Below are 20,666 nucleotides of genomic sequence, written 5' to 3'. Positions count from 1 at the left end.
CGGGCCGGGCCAGTCCGTTCTTGCATCTCTAATTTTACCTGCAGGTTGTCCTAGAGGGATCTCTACAAGCCTTTCTTTTCAGGCCAACTTCTGCATGATAGTTGTCAATTGAAAGGCTTGTGTTCCTAATCGCCAAAAAACCAAGGAAGAAAATAGGTTCTCCTTAATGGCAGGAAAGGAAAATGATGGTTAAATAATCAAATTGTCATTTTCATGACATATTGGTAGGTTTCAATCTTAGACCTTTGAAACCATTTCCCTATTTTCTTTCTGTCTGCTTAAATTTGCAAATCAGTTTATGATTTGACAAAAATGGCTGTTCAAATGCGATGCAAAATTTATAGTTAAAAGTTGTAGAAACTTGCCTTAAAAGCTCTCTGTCTCTCAAGAAAATTGTCTAATATTAAAAGCTTGAGTAGCGTCAAAATCACCAACTTTTATCCTTTTTTTTTTTATATAAATTCCAGTTGCGACATTGTCATCTCATTGATAAATGTACCTTTTCTATATTTTAATTGGAATTGAAGGTTGGAATTCCTTGCATTATTCTAAAAGCTATAGCATGGAAAAATGGTAAAAATTTTATTGTACGTACACAATGGTTAGCAGTCATTAATAGAGGGAGAGGGAAAGCAGCGTCTCTAAGCAGCACATTGGAAACATGCAGTCTTTTTTGGCCTTTTGAAAATTTACTACCCACAACAAATAACACAAAGTATAAATGAAAGAAACTATCACGTACTATATATTAATTCAGAAATACAATATTTTTTTATAGAATAATAATACAGCAGTTATTTATCCTTCTTTTACATTGATAATTTATGATACTCTGTTCTGATGGAATAGAAAAAAAATTAATATGCTGTTCACTTTGGACAAACACGTAAGACTGACCTACAGAATTGAAATGGTAATGGCATCCTGGGTTTACACGCTTTCTTGAAGGACACCAAAATCATCAGCCATTTCTTGAACGAAAATTTCTTTTGGTTCAAGGCATCCTCTCAAAGTGTCATGACCAAGCTGCGCCCTTTCATTATCTCCGAATCCAAAGATTCGTCCTCGGTTCGTGACCGCCACAGTGTGATAAAGCCCGGTGCTGATTTGAGAAACATGGTGAGCTTTTAAGCAATCAAGGATTCGAGGCCTCGTAACTTTATCAGATGCTCTTCTATCAGGAAACCCAAGACTGCCAAAACCCATCCAACCAAAACCATATACTGAACCGGAATCAACCAGAACAAAAGTTTTCCTCTTACGTGCACACACCTGCAGTAAAAGCAAGAACAAAGTTGATTCTTGGTCAACAAGCTTTATCGTTTTTGGAACAACAAACGTATGCATGTAGTTTAAGATACCAGAGAAGGAGGGAGCCACTCTGGATCCTCTAGCAATTAAACCCAGAATGCAAAAATAAAATTCATCAAAACTAAGAATGAGGGATAAAAAGCACACCTGCACAGCAAGGTCGCTTTTAAGGCTGCTCAAGAGTTCTGGTTTAGTCTTGTCAATCTCATCTCCATGACCTAATGCACCACAGTAGCCTTTACCCCAAGTATATACCTGCAGAAACGACAGCAGGCATCATAAGTCTTTCTGATTCATGCAAAGCTCATCTAGTCAACGACAACATTAATCTTGAGTTAGTAGACTAACGCATCCACTGGAATCCAGGGCCACCACATGCTCGTCACCAGCAGAGACACGAACCACATGAATACCCTTTCTCCTAAATGCCTGGATTATACGTGGCTGGAACTCAGCTTGCTGCTCTCCATGGCCAAGACAGAAATTCGAACCTGATCCAAAAGAATAGACTTCTCCATTGTCTGTTACAGCTAACACATAGCTTGGACCAGCAGAAATCTGAACGACAGAGCCAGCTCCCTCGAGCAGTTCAATGATTTTGGGTGTTCGTCGATCTATCGCGTCACCATGACCAAGTTGGCCATGCGTGTTCATCCCGCATGTAAAAACATGGCCTTGTCTTGTAAGAAACACGGTAAAATTAAGCCCTGCAGCAACCTGAAACAGGTTTCATTAACCTTTGAATACTAACAAACCAATTACAAGCTAAGAATCAACAAGCAATTAGCAAAAGAAAAATCTACCAGGTTAGATAGAAAGATGGCATAAAAGCATAAAATTGCCTAAGAGTTGCCTTGATGTTTTGCTCTGTTTCATAAACCAATAGGGAAACTGTTGGTGAAGAATGAATTATTTTCTTTCATTCATACTTTCTGATGAAAACAGAGTACATTATATACACGAGCATAACCTTTGACTAATCATAGATTGAAACTAAATAAGGAAACAATCTCACGTAGGAAAGACACTAAACTAGGAAAGATAAAAAAACTGCAATCACCGGATTCTATATTTGCAAAATAACAAGAATCCTAACAAATCTTCCCTAATTGATTCGGGAATTCAACACTCCCCCTAAAGCTGAGTTGTAAATGTTAAACAAACACAGCTTGTGACTCAATTCTTCAAAGCTTGTTCTTGGAAGAGCTTTTGTTAGTATGTCTGCCACTTGAGATTGTGTAGGAGTATAGACTAGCTGTACAACTGAGTTATCAATCTTTCTCTGAGATGAAATGACGATCAATCTCAATATACTTAGTTCTGTCATGATGGACAGGGTTCTTAGCAATGCATATAGTTGCTTGATTGTCATAGAACAATTTGATTGGTCTCTCGATTGTTATCCCCAACTCCCTAAGTAGTCTACGTAACCACATTCCTTCACAGATTCCTAGGGCCAATGCTTGAAATTCAGCATCTACACTACTCCTTGAAACTACTGGTTGTTTCTTGCTCCTCCATGTCACAAGATTTCTCCAGACATAGGCACAATAACCAGTTGTTGATTTCATGTCTCTTACATCTCCTGCATAATCCGCATCTGAGTAGACTTCCATATCCCTGTTTTCAGTCTTGTAAAGTATACCTTTCCCTGGCGTCATTTTGAGATACCTCAGAATTCTATACACTGCTTCCATGTGCTCTTCTGTGGGATTGTGCATGAACCGACTCATCACACTAATTGGAAAACCAATATCAGGCCTTGTGTGTGTGAGGTAGATGAGACGCCCTACAAGTCTTTGGTACCTTCCTTTGTCAACCGGTGCAGAATCTTTTCCAGCTCCTATCTTTTTAGTTGGATCCATAGGTGTCTCAAGAGGTTTGCACCTGAGCATTCCTGTTTCCTTCAGTAAATCCAGGACATACTTCCGTTGAGAGACAAAAATTCCTTTCTTAGATCGAGCAACTTCCATTCCAAGAAATTATCTAAGGTTGCCAAGGTCCTTAATTTCAAATTCCTTGGCTAAGACTGCTTTCAATCTCAATAATTCCTCCTCATAATCACCAGTTAGAATGATGTCATCAACATATACAATTACGACTGCTATTTTCTTTTCTGGGGAAAACTTCACAAATAGTGTGTGGTCTGCCTGACATTGAGTATATCCATATCTCACCACTGACTTTGCAAATCTATCGAACCATGCACGAGGAGATTGTTTAAGTCCGTATAAAGACTTCTTGAGTTTGCATACCTTATTGCTGTTCAATGTAGTTTTTAGTCCTGCAGGTATTTCCATGTACACATCTTCAAGATCACCATTTAGAAATGCATTCTTGACATCTAGTTAGTGCAAGGGCCAGTCTTTGTTTGCTGCAAGAGAAAGGACTCTGATGGTGTTCAGTTTAGCCACTAGAGCAAATGTTTCTTGATAATCTACTCCGTAGGATTGAGTGAACCCTTTCGCAACTAATCGAGCTTTTAGTCTCTCAATACTCCCATCAGCTTTATGCTTGATAGTGAAGATCCACTTACATCCAACAATCTTCTTATCTGAGGGAAGATCTGTTAACACCACGTCCCATTTTTCTCCAATGCTTGGATCTCCTCATTAACTGCCTTCCTCCATTCTGAGTTTTTGAGTGCCTCCTGAATAGAGTTGGGAACCTGCACACTGTCAAGAGTAGACACAAAGGCCTAATAGGAGGGTGACAATTTTTTATACGAGACAAATGTGCATATAGGATGATTTGTACATGTTCGGACACCTTTCCTCAAGACAATTGGAATATCTAACTCATCCATAGCAGGTGTCGTATTCTCAAGAACCAAGTTTTCCTTACTTGAGTGAATTTGTGTAGTCATTGAATCCAGATCAGCTTCTTCCTTTTGGAGTAAACAATCAACTCTTTGTTTTGGACAGGAGCGGGATTAGGTGAAAGAGGACTGTTTTGGACAGGAGAGAGATTAGGTGAAGGAATAGGTGAAGAAGGATCGGGTTGGATATTGGAATCTGTTTGAGAAGGATAAACCGAAGTAGAAGGTGAAGGATGCTCTTCAAGACCCCAAAGCTGAAGTTCTCTCATACTTTCCCCTGAACTGTAGGTTTGGTAAAAAATGATTGATGTTCAAAAACTGTCACATCCATTGAATTGTAAAACCTTTTTGTTGTGGGAGAGTAACACTTATATCCCTTTTTGATGTGGTGAGTACCCAAGAAAGACACATTTGATGGATTTGGGATCTAACTTCCCACGGTGTTGAGAATGTATATGGACAAAGGCAGAACATCCAAATATCTTAGGATCTAATGATGAGATGAATTTGGTGTGTGGGAAATGTTGAAGAACAACGTTGCATGGAGTTTTGGAATTTGAGTACTTTGGAAGGCATTCGGTTGATGAGGTATGTGGCTGTGAGTATGGCTTCTCCCCAGAAATGTTTAGGAACATGTGTAGTGAACATGAGTGATTGAGCCACTTCTAATAGGTGCTTGTTTTTTCTTTTTGCAACCCCATTTTGTTGAGGGGTGTCAACACACGAACTGATGTGAACAATCCCTTGACTCAACAGATAGGTGCCTACGATTGATTCAAAATATTATTTGACATTATCATTTTTCAGAACTTGGATCTTGGTCTGGAACTGTGTCTGTATCATGGAATTGAAGTTTTTGAAAATTTGTCCAACTTTAGACTTTTCTTTCATAAGAAACACCCATGTTAAGCGAGTATGATCATAAACAAAGGATACGAACCATCTAGTTCCCGTGATATTTTTACTCTTTAGGGTCCCATACATCACTGATCACTGTGAATTAAAGTAAAAGGGCGGGATGGTTTGTATGAGGAATTGGGGTAGTTACTACGAGTGTGTTTAGAGAGTTGGCAAACTTCACAATTAAAAAACTTTGGACTTTTATTGATAAATAATGATGGAAACAAAGTTCTAAGATATATAAAATTAGGATGACCAAGACGATAATGCCATAACATAACTTCATTATCTTTATTGACACATGTTTTAAACAGGACTGACTTTTAAATGACCGACCACTTGATGGAATATTGTCCTTGAGAAGATAGAGCCCAGAACACTCCTCAACACTGCCAATCATCCTTCCCGAATCCAATTCCTGAAATTCACAATGGTTAGGAAAGAATTTAGTTACACAATTGAGGTCACGAGTTAATTTACTAATGGAGAGTAAATTGCAGTCCAAATTAGGAATGTGAAGAACCGAATGAAGGATTAAATCCTTAGTAACTGAACCTGTTCCCTTAACCCGGGATAAGGAAACCATTTGCTATTCGGATTGTATGGTTCTCGAGATTTGGACTGTACTCGTGAAATAAAGTGGCATCTCCCGTCATATGATCCGAGGCTCCTGAGTCTACAATCCAAGGACTTGTATGACATTTATTAACCGCAAAGGCATTGGAAAGATTACCTTTATGTGCTAACATGCTGGAGCTAGGAACATTGTTGTTTGTCTGAGTCATGGAATTCTGGCTAAATAGCTTCCAGAGTAGCTCAAGTTGTTCTTTGGTGAATGGGCTATTTTTAGCTTGTTACGTGGAGTTTGTACGGATTTCCTTGTCTTCTACAGTGGCAGCAATGTTGGCCCGATCATTATTCGATTGTGAAGGCTTCCAATCAGCCGGTTTGCCGTGGATCTTCTAGCAAGTCTCTTTAGTGTGGCCTGGTTTGCGGCAGTGATCGCACCATGGTCTTCCTTTCCTCTGCCTGTTGTCAGCAACATTGTACTGCTGTCTCCGAGTAGTCAAAGCATATTCTTCAAGAGATGGAGCAGGGTTCTGAGGGCCCATCATCAACTTCTTCTGACTTTCCTCTCGGCGAACCTCTGAGAAAGCCTCCCTTATGCTCGGAAGAGGTTTTGTACCCATTACTCTTCCTCTAACCTCGTCCAAGCTTTTGTTGAGGCCGGGAAGGAATTTGAAGGTCCTTTTTTGCTCCACAACCTTGCGGTACAACTTTATATCTTCTGAACACTTCCACGGATAAATTTCAAACATATCTAGATGTTGCCAATGGCGAGTGAGGGTATTGTAGTATTGTGTGACCGTGAGATCCCCTTGACATAGATCATGGAGTGCAGCCTCTACCTCAAATAACTCCGAGGTATTTTCTGAACTAGAGTAGGTTTCCCGTACTGCATCCCATATTTCCTTTGTTGTTCCTTATAGGAGAAATTTTTCCCCTATTTCATTATTCATAGAATTGATTAGCCACGACATAATCATATGATTCTGCACTCCATGATCTATGTCAATGGGATCTCACGGTCACACAATATTTCCTTTGTTGTTCCTTATAGGAGAAATTTTTCCCCTATTTCATTATTCATAGAATTGATTAGCCACGACATAATCATATGATTCTCCGTCTTCCATGTTCTGTACTTCGGATCCCTCTTGTCTGGAATTGTAATCTCACCGGTTAGGTATTCATCTTTGCCTTTACCACAGATGAACATCATCACTGATTGGGACCATTGCCGGTAATTGTTCCCATTTAGTTTGTGCTCTGTGATAAGAATTGAGGAACTTTCTGATCCGACATGTGGATTAACAAAGGATGAGACTTCAGCGCTGGAATTGACTTCTGAAGTTGAGGTAGACTTGTAGAAAAATCAGGACTTAGATAGAAAGATCCCTAAATTATAGGAGTAGACGTATTTATAGGAATTAGTTACAGTTGTTTAGATGTTATATTCTTGGCATTACTGGTGTATATAAAAACCGAGCATACCTAATGTAATCAATTAAGTTCCAATATTGAAAGCAGTGTTCTGGCGTGTTTCCTTCCTCATATTTATTTACATGGTATCAGAGCCAAACTAAATTAAGTGTGAGTTGGGGGAAACAATGGCCGATAATGGAACAAGCAGGGGTGTTGGTTCGAAGTCTCTTCGGGTTCCGTCCAACCAATCCCTAAAAATTGTTCCCACTGCAATATCTGATACTCAGTCCCACACTTCCCTACAAATCACGACCCAAAAATTGAATGGGAAGAACTTTCTCAAATGATCCCGTTCTGTGATGATGGTTGTCCGTGGCAAGGGAAGACAAGGGTATCTTGATGGAACTATTTCACAGCCGGCCCCTGATGATCCAAAGTACTCTGCTTGGGAATCACAGAACTCGATGGTCATGGCGTGGCTTATTCATTCTATGGAGGATCACATTGCTGATACCTATATTTTATTCCCGACAGCGAAAAGTATTTGGGATGCCGTCTCTCTTGCTTACTCAGATCTACAGAACTCGTCTCAAATGTTTGAATTGAGAACTCGTGCTCGCAATCTCCGACAGGGGGAGAATGATGTTACTCAGTATTATACTGAGTTGACAAAACTCTAGCAGGGGTTGGACCTATTTATCACTCGACTGTGGAAAAGCACGAACGATGCCGTTATGTACAAGGAGATGGTGGATGCCGATCGCACCTATGATTTCCTGGCTGGCCTGAATCCGAAGCTTGATGATGTCCGAAGTCGTTTGATTGCATTGAAGCCATTGCCGAATATTGGCGAAATCTTTGCAGAAATACGACGTGAAGAACATCGTAGGAGAGTGATGCTTGGTATCGAAGACTGTTCAATCTGCACCTTCCACCGACTCGTCTGGTTTGGTGACTCGTGGTTTGGACTCTCGTACAGATGCGCGAGGCTTGAAGAAATGGTGCGATCATTACAAAAAACCATACCACACTCGAGAGACATGTTGGAAACTTCATGGTAAGCCTGCCGACTGGACTCCAAATTGTGCTAAAGGACGTGATGGAAAAGGGATGCAGGTTTCATCCGACGTAGTGGCAGATAATCAACTTGGCACAACCTTCTCAAAGGAGCAGTTAGATCAACTTCGAAAAATGTTTTCTGCAACACAGTCCACCTCTTTGACAGCCCAGCAAGGTAACTCTGTAAATTCCTTCGGTGGCCTGACTACAAAAGCAGAACCTTGGATTATTAATTCCGGGGCAACCAATCATATGACAGGTTGTGAAAAATTGTTCATGTCTTATTCTCCAAGTCCTGGAAATCATCGTGTTAAGATCGCCGATGGTTCTTTTTCCGCTGTTGCTGGAAGTGGATCCATCCAACTTGGATCAAATATTGTTTTGAAATCCGTATTACATGTTCCCAACTTCTCTTGCAATTTGTTGTCCATTAGCAAGCTTACCCGTGATATGGATTGTATCGTGAAATTTTCTCCTTCTTCTTGTGTTTTTCATGACCGGATTTCGGGGAAGGAGATTGGTAGTGCTAGGGAACTTGCTGGTCTCTATTACTTTGAGGATGATTTTTCTGTGCGTGGTTTGGTTCAAACGGTTGTTAGCACCTCAAGCTCTCAGTTTCGGCGCATTATTTTGCTTCATAATAGACTAGGACATCCAAGTTTCAGTTATATGAAATTTTTGTTTCCATCCTTGTTTAAAAACGATGATTCATTTCAATGTGAAATTTATTAGTTGGCTAAACATACTCGTGTTCCTTTTCCACCTCAACCTTATCACGCATCTAAACCATTTGCCCTAATTCATAGTGATATTTGGGGACCATCCCGCATTGTGACACTCACATGGAAAAAATGGTTCGTTACTTTTACTGATGATCACACTCGTGTTTGTTGGGTTATCTTTTAAGAGAAAAGTCCGAAGTTGCGACTATGTTTCAAAACTTCCACTCCATGATTCACACTCAGTTTAATGAAAGTATTCATATGTTACGCACCGATAATGGTAGAGAATTTTTTGATACTGTCCTGGGAGATTTTCTCTTAAAAAATGGTATTATTCACCAAAGTTCGTGTGTTGATAGTCCACAACAAAACGGTGTCTCAGAAAGAAAGAACCGACATTTGTTAAATGTTTCTCGTTCCCTTATGTTCACAGCCAATATACCAAAGACCTTTTGGGGTGATGCAGTTCTCACTGCTTGTTATTTGATTAACCGTGTTCCCTCGCGTGTGTTGAAACATCAAACTCCTATTGACTGTTTCCATCAATTTTATCCTGACACACGACCCTCTACTCCTCTTGAATTTCGTGTCTTTGGATGCCTAGCATTTGTTCATAGTCTAGATCCCCATAGGGGCAAATTCGATCCTCGATCTCACAAATGCGTCTTTGTTGGATATTCCACCACTCAGAAAGGGTACAAGTGTTACTCGATAGAGAGGAGAAAATATTGTGTCAAAAGATGTCACGTTCTTTGAAGATCAATTCTTTTTCCAAAAAAATTCTCTTCAGGGGGAGCACAACTATGAAGAAAACTTTTCTGAGGACAATTCAAAAAATCCGGATTTATGGGAATATTTTTGGCATATTTCACCCCATTCAAACAAGCCTCTCGAGATATCCTCTTTGCCAACCTCAGAAATTTTGAACTCCCCACAAAATCCATCTCCAGCCACACAAAATTTTCAAATCTCAGAAAATCTGCCAGCTGGTCCACAAAATCCGCCATCTGGACCACAAAATCCGCCAGCTGGATCTCAAAAATTTGTGCCTGATTCGAACTCAAATATTCCGAGAGAATTTCCCTCAAATCCAAAATCCATCTCCACAAATCTCGACATTAGAAAAACATCCAAATTCGATTCAAAATCTTTCCCCACAAACCTCTTATCCAAACTATCGGATAGATACTCCACAAAATCAGGTTTCTGCAGACAACCTAGAACAGAGCCAAGCTTCCCGTCCAGAACAACTGTTTGATCTAAAATATGCACGGAAAAAAGGTTCGAAGGGTAATTACGATCTGCAGGCCCCACACTGCCCAGAATCCGACCCGAAATCAAGTATGAAAGATAAGTTTTCTGATCTCCATCTGCCTGTAGCTGTTAGAAGGGGTATTCGGTCTTGCACTAATCATCCAATATCAAGATTTGTAGCCTATAATCATTTGTCTAACTCTGTTCAAGCTCTTGTGTCAAATCTGGAAGATCAAGAAATTCCACAAACAGTGCAGGAGGCGTTGAACAAACCAGTATGGAAAAAGGCTATAATGGATGAGATGAAAGCATTGGAGAATAATGGTACGTGGGAAGTGGTACAAAAACCAAAGGGTAAGGAGCCCGTTGGCTGTAGATGGGTGTTTACCATTAAATACAAGGCTGATGGCTCGGTGGAAAGGGTCAAGGCAAGGCTAGTCGCTAAAAGTTATACACAAACATATGGGGTGGATTATCAGGAGACATTCGCTCCAGTAGCTAAGATGAACACTATTCGAGTTCTCCTTTCTCTTGCGGTAAACCTTCAATGGCCTTTGCAGCAATTAGATGTTAAGAACGCCTTTCTAAATGGCGACTTAGAAGAAGTTTATATGGAGCTTCCTCCTGGTTTTGATCGAGAAGGCAGCAATGGTAAAGTTTGCAGGCTTAAGAAGTCCTTATATGGACTTAAGCAGTCACCAAGAGCGTGGTTTGGGAGATTCGCAAAGGCAACACTTCAACAAGGATATCAGCAAGCCCAGGCAGATCACACTTTATTCTATAAACGGAATAATGAGAGAATAACCATTCTCATAGTTTATGTGGACAATATAGTCTTGACAGGGAGCGATACAACGGAAATGGAAAGACTGAAGAAGGAATTGACAGTAGAATTTGAAATGAAAGATCTAGGAAATCTTAGGTACTTTCTCGGCATGGAAGTTGCAAGGAGTAAAACAGGGATCTCAATGTTAGATCTTCTGCGAGACACAAGAATGATGGGCTACAAACCTGTGGAAACACCAGTCGACTTCAATAAAAAACTGGACAATAATGGTAACAGCGAGCCGATTGAGAAAGGAAGATACCAGCGTCTTGTTGGTCGACTTATCTACCTGTCTCATACTCGGCCGGATATCGCTTTTGCAGTTAGCCGTGTTAGTCAATTCATGCATGCTCCAAATAGTGAACACCCTTAGAATACTTCGGTATCTCAAGGGCACTCCAGGGAGAGGACTTTTCTTCAGAAAACTTGGAGAAAGAAATGTTGAAGCATACACCGATGCTGATTGGGCCGGGGCAATAGAGGACAGGAGATCAACCTCTGGTTACTGCACTTTTGTTTGGGGGAACCTAGTAACTTGGAGGAGTAAAAAACAGCCAGTTGTGGCTAGAAGTAGCGCTGAAGCCGAGTTGAGATCATTAGCTCACGGTATTTAAGAGGCTTTGTGGCTGAAGAATCTGTTAAAGGAAATTGGTGAACCTCTGGAGTCTCCGTTAAAGATTTACTGTGACAACAAGGCAGCGATCAATATCTCACATAATCCAGTGCATCACGACCGGACAAAACATGTGGATATTGACCGACATTTTATAAAGGAGAAAATAGAAGATGGCACCATCTGCGTGACATATGTTCCTTCTTCAGGACAGACGGCTGACATCCTTACCAAGGGTCTTTCAACATATTTGTTTGAGAAGTATGTAGGCAAGCTGAACATGTACAATTTGTACAGTCCAGCTTGAGGGGGAGTGTAGAAAAATCAGGACTTAGATAGAAAGATCCCTAAATTATAGGAGTAGACGTATTTATAGGAATTAGTTACAGTTGTTTAGATTTTATATTCTTGGCATTACTGGTGTATATAAAAACCGAGCATACCTAATGTAATCAATTAAGTTCCAATATTGAAAGCAGTATTCTGGCGTGTTTCCTTCCTCATATTTATTTACAAGACTTCTTTGTTGCCATGCCGTATTTGTTCATTGAGGCATAGAATCAAACACTGCTTTCAGGTATGAGAAAAAGGGGTCTCGGACAAGAGGAGAAACCAGTAGCAGCGTGAAAAGAAAAGAAAGCAGTAGGTATCCTACTGTGAGAGAATATGGCCTGGGAGAATATGGCCGGAGTTGATTGGCAGTCAAAGAAATTGAAAGAGGGTGACTGGCCGAAGAATTCCCAGAGATATGAGCCTAGGGCTCTGATACCATGTTGGTGAAGAATGAATTATTTTCTTTCATTCATACTTTCTGATGAAAACATAGTACATTATATACACGAGCATAACCTTTGACTAATCATAGATTGAAACTAAATAAGGAAACAATCTCACTAACTTAAGAAAGACACTAAACTAGGAAAGATAAAAACACTGCAATCACCGGATTCAATCACCGGATTCTATATTTGCAAAATAAAAAGAATCCTAACAAATCTTCCCTAATTGATTCGGGAATTCAACAGAAACATTTGGGCTTTTTTCTTTTTCATTGAGATTCCAGGATGGCAGAGAGTGATGTGCCACTGACCCATTACATGTTATATAGTCCTAGGAATTCCACCAAAAATAAAATGGGCTTCAGGCGAAGATGATGTGTTTCACTATTAAAGGTATAAGGAGATTACAAAAGAAGTATTTAAACTCTCTCAAAACCCAAACCCCAGCAGACCCAAAATACTCTCACAAGAACACTAAGAGAGAATCTCTACAACACTCACTAAGCACTCAAGAAAGCTCTTCAATTTTTTTTTTTTTTTTAATGCATGGAATGTTGGAGGGAAGGCCAATTTATAAGCTAGCTTGGGCATTAGATTAGGATGGGTTCACAATCTTGAAAGAAAGCTAAACTTGGACTAAACATTTTATCACCAAAGTTACCTTATTCATGTGACATCGTCAAATTAATGTGGCTAATTTTGAGACACATCTCAACATATAGCTTGAGGAAAACAAGATCCAAAACACTTTATAAGACTAGCAAAAAGAGGAAGAATAAAAAACAAACATCAAATGACTTCAATTTGGTCTGTTGCGAAAATTTTTAGAATATCAGCAACGGCATATATCAGTTAAAATATTAGACACCTACAAATTAAAATAACCCAAACCAAATCGACGCCTTACACAGATCCAATAACTCCCTATATTGACATAATTTGGGAGAAAAGATTCGATCATAATTAACATTAGCTCAATAGTCTACAACAATAGCTTATTGATCTATTGTTTCTCCTGATTCTGAACTATTTGAGTTTTAGATCAAATATATCACTTACGAACCATGAATCATATTAGAATCATATATATTTACCTGCTTGCAATGGACTCCCTTCAATGCCTCAACAAGTCTAGGCCTGAAAATGGGTCGACTTGTATCTTTGTGTCCACAACAAGATGATGAATTATCCCCACAGGTGAACACCTAAATTAATAAGCGGCTACATCAGATGATTGATCTTACAACCAAAAAGAGTTTGTATTTTAAGGATGGAGAGGGGAGTAAAGGTGTTCGTGAAATTTCTAATGGAAAGGAGGAAAAAACACAAATTCCAAGCAATACAGAGAATAGACACTATCTAAAGTGCAAGCTGTTAACATATAACGTTGACATATAGGCTAGACAAGAATGATGAAACACTCCTCTTGCACTCTGTTCTACATAAAAACATGTTACACTTCACGTACACATATGAAGTGTTCTACTTTCAGTTTTCAAAAGCAATGATGAATGGAAATAGAACCTCGCAATAGACAATTAAGAAACTTTAATACACAAACTCTGTATTCTGCTCCAGTGAACCGAGAAACTCTTGCTAATGTTTTAATTGATCTGATCTGTCAAGAAGTAGAACGTAATGTGCTCTTGTTGTTACCATCCTCACCAAATAATTCTACCCCTTTGGTTACTAAATTCAAGTATATATATATATATATATATAGATATATCATTTTCTTTCTAGAGATATCCTGCCAAAATGAAATTTGCTGTTGGAAGCAGGTGCTTGAGGCCTTAAAAATTAAAATTTCGGAGTCACTTAAAAAACAGCATCACAAAGAAATTCCTCTTAAGCTAACAAATCAGATTTTCCATGCCTTCTAATATAGCTATTTTCTCATAAAAAGTAAAGAAACAAAAATCCACGCTAACTCAGCATTTTTCTTTTTCCGAGCCACCCAGCATTCTTGACTCTAAAATCCCATCCGTCTACTAACAGGACATCAAATACATTACTAGGTCCCCCCAACCCCACCCAAAGAGAGAAAAAAAAAATACAATACGAGTAGAGGTAGCTATAGTAGTGAAAAGATACCATGTTATAAGAACAATTCAATTAGTGGCAACCAGTCCCTTATAAAAGGCTCAGAACCTAGACGACTGCTTTTCCTTTTTCTCTTTACTTCTCTCTCTCAAAGTATCCAGGCTCCGTTTAGAAAAAAAAAAAAAAAAAAAAAAAAAAAAAACCAATAGGTAATATATCTATGATTTCTATTTAATATCATTAAAAAATAAAAAATAAAAAAAAAACTCTCACGAATTGTTGTCAGCACATGATCACAAAGTCATAATTTTTCCCCCATCAATGCTGGAAGCAGCTTGGTTAGCATCATGTGGAAACCAAAATCATAAAACGTTTGCTAAGTTGCACCAGATACTCTTAATAAAGCTGGAGAGTAATAGGCATAAGCCATAAGTAACTACTGACCTCTCCAGATTGCATGACAAAAGCAGCATGATTATGAGAAGCAGAGACTTGGACCACATGTGCTAAAGATGGAAAGCTAATCCGACTGAATGTTACACATTGTGTAGTTTCAGAACCATGACCAAGGACACCACACAAGCTAGAACCACATGAGTAAACCGATGAATTGCTGATTAGGAATGTGTGATACTTTCCAGTTGTAATCTGCATCTGCTCATATATCAACAATAAATAACCACATTTTTCTGTCTTAATCTCGGCATCTAAGAAACAGCAAAAATGATAATCGGTACATGAAAGCATATCAAAATAACTAATGATTCTATGAATAAACAGATCAAATTGCACTCCAAATCAGTTATAGAAACACACCTAATACACCATTTTAAATTTGTGTACTCATTTGATATTAAAGTGCCGAATCACACTGCAATATGTTCCATGTAATATCAAAATCTAAAGACTATTTCCAATCCATATTATTTGTTGCAATTAAGTATTAACAGGAAACCAGAGTAGATCTTTAGCATCTTAATACAACACCTATACCAATCCAAAACAAGATGGGCAGCAGAACAATAACATTAACAATCACACGATTAGTAGAATCTATATAGTCAAAGGAATGTGATTTAATAAATTCAAGTAATCCTACCAACCTTAAGTAAAGCACTGATAAACTAAAACATCAGGACAGACAACTAGTTCATTCTAGACTTACTGAACAATTGACAAAGTATTCAACAAGTATAGAAAAACCCACCAAACACACACACACACACACACACAACACAAAAGCACATTGGCATTTTTTCAGCAGAAACCTACCTCCCAAAATTCACATATAACTCAACATTAAAATCAGCAGCAAAAATATTAAAGAACTAGTACATTGCCTGCTGATGTCTCGACTATGTCAGAAGATTGCTCCACAGATAGCAAGAACCTCAAAACCCGCTTCCAATTCCCATCGCACCGATCACAGAGCTCTCTCTGCGCATTCCGACTCAGACAAGAGTATATAGAATGAGAAACACACAGCTGAAACGCCGCTAAATCCACCAAAGACCGAAATTTCTGAGGGTACAATCCATGGCTCCCTCCAAAAGTCCTAGAAGTCAATTCTAAGCACACAAGATCAACGGCACTGAGCCCCCCAGAGCTCAAAATCTCTAAAATCAAATGTGATGGCAATTCATCTATCGAAACCGGCCTATATCGTTCCGTCATTGTGAAAAAATTTATACAATTTCAGCTCTTTCAGATCCAAAAACCCGCTAAGTCAAATTTTCCTTTCTTTTCTCGTTCAAATGGAAGTCAAATTTTTAGGCGAAATCTCAGGCAATTAAAGCAACATATAAAGAAAACATCGGAGGGAAGGAAAATGTAGGAAACTGAGTACGGAAACGGAGACTTTGATGAAAAATTCACCGGAGATTGATACAGCGATTGGAAATAAAACATCAGAAGATTCAATTATCAAAATCTTCTCTCCCCTCTAAAATCGTGAAGGCTCAAGAAATGACGAATTTTACCTGCAAAATTCATAGAAATTTCAAACAACAGAAACAAAAATACCAAATTTAGCAACAAATGCGAATCAAAATGTGCACAAAAAAGACAGAATTTACAAAAACTTACAGAAAAAAAAAAGAAGTGGAATCTCACCTTTTTACGCCGAAATAATAGGAAAAATCAAAATCAAAATCAAAGGTCGATTATAGGAATTTGAAAAGTAAGAAGACGGCGAGAGAAAGTGACAGAGCAGGAGAGAAAGAGAACAAAGAGAGAAGCTCAAAGCTTAGGGTTTCGAGCTCGCTTTAAAGCGTAATGTATGGGCTGTCATAATTCTCTTTCGTTTCTCTCTCTAAAAATAGCTAATTTTTGGTCTCTTTCTCTCTCTCTCTAATTAATAGCGGCGATTAGCAGAGAAAATGAGAACGGAATGGAATCTTCATTAAAGAAAAGAAAGACTCTTCACAAAAATTAAAAGATATATATATTTTTTTTTAATGCTGAAAGATAAATAAATTGACAATTGGCCTGCTTCTCTGCTGCTCGTGGGGTTCGACCTGTCTCAGATTTTCTCTCTCCTCTTCTTGCTTTCTTCATGGTCCACGTGGAGGTTTAAAGGTGACACGTCATAGGAACGATTGTTTAGACTGGTTGTCGGCTGTGGGGACCACAGAGAGTAGGTACGCCGACAGAGACGCGCTGTTCTTGGAGCGCGTAAATCCACGCCTGCTACAACATCCACAAAGGCGGGTACAAACAATCATTTGGATGGATTTTTCCTCTTTTTTTTTAATTCAAAAACTGAAAACTAACGACTATTTTATTGTTTGGATTAATTATAAAATTTTTTTAAAAATTATATTTTTATAACACTTTGACTCCGTTCATTTCGCCGATTTGAGTTTAAAATTAGAGTTTTGTTATAGTAAAAAACTCTTAGAAACAGTCACATCTAACTTTTTTGTTACAGTAAAAAGTTCTCACACAAAATCACATCTCAACTCGAATTACAAACTCGAATCAGCGAAATGAACGACCCCTTTATCTATCTTTAAAATATAATATCAGTTATTCTTAAATAATAAAATATTAATAAAAAAACCTCATCTATTAAAATTTTAACAAAAATTAATATTTAATTAATTATTTTAAAGTTATTTTGATAATTTTATAGCTTGAAATTTAATCTAAATTTAAAAGTAATTTATATTTATATTTTTTTTATTAAAAATCATCCATCGATAGTTGAATGTACATTAAAAATTTTATGAATCTTTTTAGTAGAGTTACAAATTTATGGAGTTTATTAAACATTTTTTATGTTAAAAATAGCAAATGAAAAATAAAAAATAATTTTTTTAAAAAAAAAGGAGCCACGTTAGTGAGGTGGAGTATTATTGTGTCATTGGAAGTAAAGAAGATTGATTGTGTTTTCTTTATTATATTATATGTAAATTAGACTAAAAAATTAGAGTATGTGGGTAAAATAATAATTGTGCTTTAAATTGTTTAACTACACTATTATGTATGCGACACGTGTCAAAAATTATTAAATTTCTTAACGGAATGAGCATTTTTATTAGAGTTTTATTGTTCAAGAAGAATGAATGTTACGTTCTAAAATTCAGAGGTAAAATGCTACAAGAGGCATAATTTAGAGAAAATTTATGTAATTAATCCTTACTTTTTTGAAAAATCATATTGACTTGTCAAAATTTCCTATGCTATGAACTCTACTTTTGTCTACCAGTAAGAATTGTAATTTTAATTGTTGAATTAATTTATCAACATTTGATTTACGATTGGAAATAATTCTATATTACGCTTTGTAAATTAATCAATCAGACTATTAAAGAGCTAATCCAACAACTAAAATAACCCTTCTTATTTGTAGGGAAAAGACACAATTGCTAACGTAGAAGTTGTAGAAATTTCCTTTGCATAGTAAAAAAGGACATACCATACTTTCACTAGTGACAAACCATATATAACGAAGATTTAAGCAATATTATTCTCGTGCGTAAATGCATGAAACAATTTTCTTGGTGATTTATTGATTGATTATTTGCTTTTCATTGTGATAAGAAACCTTTTGGCAAACACATGATTATTGATATAGCAAAAAAATAAATAAATAAATAAATAACTAATGAATTCTACTGTATCAATGTTAATTGATACATTGCTCGCTGATAAAAAAATGTTAAATTACTCAAAACAATTATTTCGTATTTAATCCCATAACTTTTACACTAAATAAAACAAAGAGAGCAAGCGGAAAAAAGATAGGTAGATGGTCTAGTTTGGTCACACATGTTTTCAGTTAAGAGGCCTTTTTTTTGTTGAATTTTACTATACTAAATCATTAATCATTGATAATGCTAATGATCTATCAGTCCATCAATAATAGACCACTAAGTGAATCAATAGTAGATCACAAAGTTAATTAATGATAAACTATAATACATTGCATCATTTATGTCTTTTAACTAATTATTGTTTAAAAAATCTTTACTGTTTAACCACGTGTTTTGTTTCTTGTTTCTTTGCTCTTTTTCTTGGTTTAGACATTTTTGGGTAAAATAAAGCACTCTTGGGTAAAATTGCAAGTACCCTCAAAATAGGGGGGAAAATTGTCAATAGAATCCAACGAAGCAAAAGAGCTCAGAAAGTAAAAACGATTGATAATAAAAACAAAAATAAAACAAAATGATATAGATAATAGGTAGCGCGTGCTTAACACGAGAGCGCTTGCGGATGAGGTTCCCTATCAATACAACTCGCGGGAAAAGAAGTTGCTCTGGTTAAGGAAAAAATAAAAATAAAAAATAAAAAAAAGAGAGGCAGGAATTTAGAAAATAATAAATTGTAGCGCCTGCCGGATTTGCCCCCATTCAAGACTTAACGGCTAAGTACTTTTTTTTTAGGATTAATCTATTGGTGCAATTTAAGATCAATTTCCATTTTACCCTTAAATTTTTAAAAAAGTCACTTTATCTCTCAAATTTTAATTCAAATCACAACTCAAGGCTCCGTTCATTTCGTTGATTCGAGTTTAAAATTTGAGTTTTACTACAGTAAAAATCTCTCACAAACAATCACATCTAACTTTTTTGCTACAATAAAAAGCTCTCACATAAAATCACATCTCAACTCGAATTAAAAACTCGAATCAGCGAACTAAACGGACCCCAAGTTTTTTCTATATTATTTTCTCTCACAAAAAATTAAATTTAACTTTTTATCCTACAATGTTTTTCCTCACATAAATTCACTTTTCAACTGGAATCAACAAAACGAACAACACCTAAATTTGTCACATTTAAACCCTTTTGTAAGAATTTAGGTTAAAATCAAATAAAAAAATGAGATTAAATGTGACCATGTGATTTTTAACTATTTGTTTTTAATAGAAATTCAAAAAAAGTGATCTCGTGGCTATATTACTCTTTTTTTTTCTCTATCTACTTTTAACATAAATTACAACATAAGAGGTTAAGTGAGAACAATTTAAAATCAGGAAGCAAAGTGAGTTTTTAAAATTTAAAAGATAAAATGAGAATAAATGATAATAATCCTGTTATTTAACTAGCTCAGGTGATCATGCTGCTAGTAATTGAGTCACAGCCCACAGTAGTATTTTCGGACCTTTACATGCAAGAAAAGTCATGCAAAGGCTTATATAATTTCATCAATGTCTCCTAAACGTATGGACCTAGAAACATGACAAATATGTATATTGCCTGGTGTATTTTCTTTTTTCACTTAGATTCGTTTTATACAGAGGTTAAAACATAGAAAAGAAATTCATTAAGTTTATGAAGACGGCACAAAAGACCAGTAGTTATACTTTAGGGAAGTTCACAACTTTCCTGAAGAAGTCTGTTCAGTTGTTGAATCTTGAATATCATCATCGGTTGCCAATCTGAACTTCAGTATCTTTTTAAGGCTGGTCATTGGTTTCACTTGCTTCCTTGGAGATTGTTTTGGATCTATAATGCATTTTCCCGAGAAAAGATTTGCCTCTGGTCCTGTTTCTTCATGAACCACAGGACCATTGTCTGAAAAAATTGAGTAATATGGCGGAAATTGTTCATTAATTGCACACCATAGCATGATAAGAGAAGGAAACTGATCTAACCTACTACCTCATTCTGCTGTAGGCCGAAAAATAAAGATCGTCTCTAACTATCAACTTAAAGTTTCTCAGCCCCCCTTTTGTCAGGACTATAAGGAACCAGAATGGCGCACCCGAAACTCATTACTTCTAGCCAAGACGGAAAACTAAACAAACAACAGAATATGAAGATACATTTCAAGCCTAGTGCTTTTTAAAGAATTTAGGTTCTCATTTACAGAAAATTTAAGGGATTTGTGCCCTCCATTGAGCATAGGA

General features: G+C 37.1%; 2 protein-coding genes across 2 annotated transcripts in view; both read right to left on the bottom strand.

The window, feature by feature from the left end:
- Positions 1-748: 748 nt before the first annotated feature.
- LOC21408350 (PH, RCC1 and FYVE domains-containing protein 1) lies at positions 749-16,695 on the bottom strand. Its single transcript, XM_010100702.2, has 7 exons — positions 16,424-16,695; positions 15,647-16,290; positions 14,756-14,965; positions 13,363-13,473; positions 1,660-2,028; positions 1,459-1,566; positions 749-1,272 (listed from the first exon to the last, which is right to left on the bottom strand). Exons 2-7 carry the CDS (start codon positions 15,983-15,985, stop codon positions 931-933), a joined length of 1,479 nt encoding a protein of 492 aa, XP_010099004.1. The 5' UTR covers positions 15,986-16,290; positions 16,424-16,695; the 3' UTR covers positions 749-930.
- Positions 16,696-19,851: 3,156 nt separating this feature from the next.
- LOC21408349 overlaps positions 19,852-20,666 on the bottom strand; it is a 2,249-nt gene continuing 1,434 nt past the window's right edge. The window contains exon 5 of the mRNA XM_010100701.2: positions 19,852-20,331. Coding sequence (XP_010099003.1) covers positions 20,132-20,331 — 200 coding nt within the window. The 3' untranslated portion in view covers positions 19,852-20,131. The remainder of the gene's footprint in view (positions 20,332-20,666) is intronic.

Source organism: Morus notabilis, unplaced genomic scaffold, assembly GCF_000414095.1.
Source record: "Morus notabilis unplaced genomic scaffold, ASM41409v2 Scaffold100, whole genome shotgun sequence".
NCBI classification, from domain to species: Eukaryota; Viridiplantae; Streptophyta; class Magnoliopsida; order Rosales; family Moraceae; genus Morus; species Morus notabilis.
This window is presented reverse-complemented; position numbering and strand designations above follow the sequence as displayed.